Below are 1,702 nucleotides of genomic sequence, written 5' to 3' on the forward strand. Positions count from 1 at the left end.
TGTTGGCCAACAGCAACATCCATCTTCTTTGTTTTCAAGTAGCAGGGAATTCAAGCCAAAACGTTGCAACTCTGCCATCAATCATTATGTTAAGCCCGCCTAACGACTCTATACACGATTTGATTGGCCTGATAGAAGTTTAATTTTTCGAGCTCACAAGCCAACGGAGTGTTGCTAGACTGCCACTAGGGTGTGTCTAGATTTCTAGGCTAGTGCACTACTCCTTTAAGTTATTTCACCATGAGGATCTGGTGCACTACTCCTCCCCTCCTCTCTCTGCTCTCTTTCCTCTCCTCTCTCTCCTCCCTCCTCTCCTACCTCCTCTCTCCCCCCTCTCTTCTCCTCTCCTCCCTCCTCTCTCCCCTTTCCTTTCTCTCCTCTCCTCTCTCTCCCCTCTCTTCTCCTCTCTCTCCTCTCCTCTCTCTCTCCTCCCTCCTCTCTCCCCTTTCCTCTCTCTCCTCTCCTCCCTCCTCTCCCCTTTCCTTTCTCTCCTCTCCACTCCTCCCTCCTCTCTCCCCTATCTCCTCTCTCTCTCCTCTCTTTCCTCTCTTTCTCCTCCCTCCTCTCTTCTCCTCTCCTCTCTCTCTCCTCCCTCCTCTCTCTCTCCTCCCTCCTCTCTTCTCCTCTCCTCTCTCTCCTCTCTCTCTCCTCTCCTCTCCTCTCTCCTCCCTCCTCTCCTCTCTCTCCTCTCCTCTCCTCTCTCCTCCCTCCTCTCTTCTCCTCTCCTCTCTCCTCCCTCCTCTACTCTCCTCTCTCTCTCCTCCCTCCTCTCCTCTCCTCCCTCCTCTCCTCTCTCTCCTCCACTCCTCCCTCCTCTCTCTCCTCTCCTCTCTCTCTCCTCCCTCCTCTCTTCTCTCCTACGGCTCCTAAGGCTCTACTGGTGTCTCTTCTTATTCGTGAGCTGAAAGCATGTCTCTCTCGTCCTCCTGCTGCGGCTGCTGCCTCGGCGTGACTCACCTCTGTGAACCTGCCCGAAGCCCCATACATGAATCAAGCCCACCCACTGACGTTGAGGCAGTGCCTGGAGGCTCCCCTGGTAACAATCGCCGATGACAACAGGACTTGTTACTGTGCTGCCTGAAGCCACGATCAGGCCAGTCAGTTTTAATGGTCAACAGTTTCCATGGAGCCAGACAGGGCCCTTTCAGGCTTGAAGAAGCGCAGACGGCCAGTGGACGTGTGGAGCACCAGGGGTTTAGCTGTGAGCTGGGCAGCCTAAGGGACCGCCAGGGGTTTAGCTCTGGGTGTGTGTGTGTGCCAGGGGTTTAGCTCTGGGTGTGTGTGTGTGCCAAGGGTTTAGCTCTGGGTGTGTGTGTGTGCCAGGGGTTTAGCTCTGGGTGTGTGTGTGTGCCAGGGGTTTAGCTCTGGGTTAAATGTGCGTGTGTGTGTGTGTGTGTGTGTGTGTGTACATCCGCATCATAATGAAAATCTGCCCTTTCTCCCTCTCTCTCATTTCCAGTCCAGTCATACTGTTGTTCTGTGTCCGTTTGCAGGGAAATCTGATTTAGAGGGATTGTCTCTCCTATAGTATGTGTGGCTGTGTAGCAGGACAGCATCCACACACACGCACGCACGCATGCACGCACACACACACACACACACCACACACACACACACACACACACACACACACACACACAGCATGCATTAGAAATGGAGCACACATACTGTACCCCCCCCCCCCACACACACACACACACAC

The 1,702-nt window shown here is 54.1% G+C and overlaps 1 protein-coding gene across 1 annotated transcript in view; it reads right to left on the reverse strand.

Annotated features, from left to right (window-relative positions):
- cnksr2a (connector enhancer of kinase suppressor of Ras 2a) overlaps positions 1 to 987 on the reverse strand; it is a 74,489-nt gene extending 73,502 nt beyond the window's left edge. Inside the window, exon 1 of the mRNA XM_076291404.1 lies at positions 958 to 987. Coding sequence (XP_076147519.1) covers positions 958 to 987 — 30 coding nt within the window. The remainder of the gene's footprint in view (positions 1 to 957) is intronic.
- Between the last annotated feature and the right edge of the window lie 715 nt (positions 988 to 1,702).

Source organism: Alosa pseudoharengus, unplaced genomic scaffold (assembly GCF_046254945.1).
Source record: "Alosa pseudoharengus isolate Yale_2024_CS ecotype anadromous, Long Island Sound unplaced genomic scaffold, YU_APseudo_1.1 YU_APseudo_1.1_scf_18, whole genome shotgun sequence".
In the NCBI taxonomy this organism is placed as follows: Eukaryota; Metazoa; Chordata; class Actinopteri; order Clupeiformes; family Clupeidae; genus Alosa; species Alosa pseudoharengus.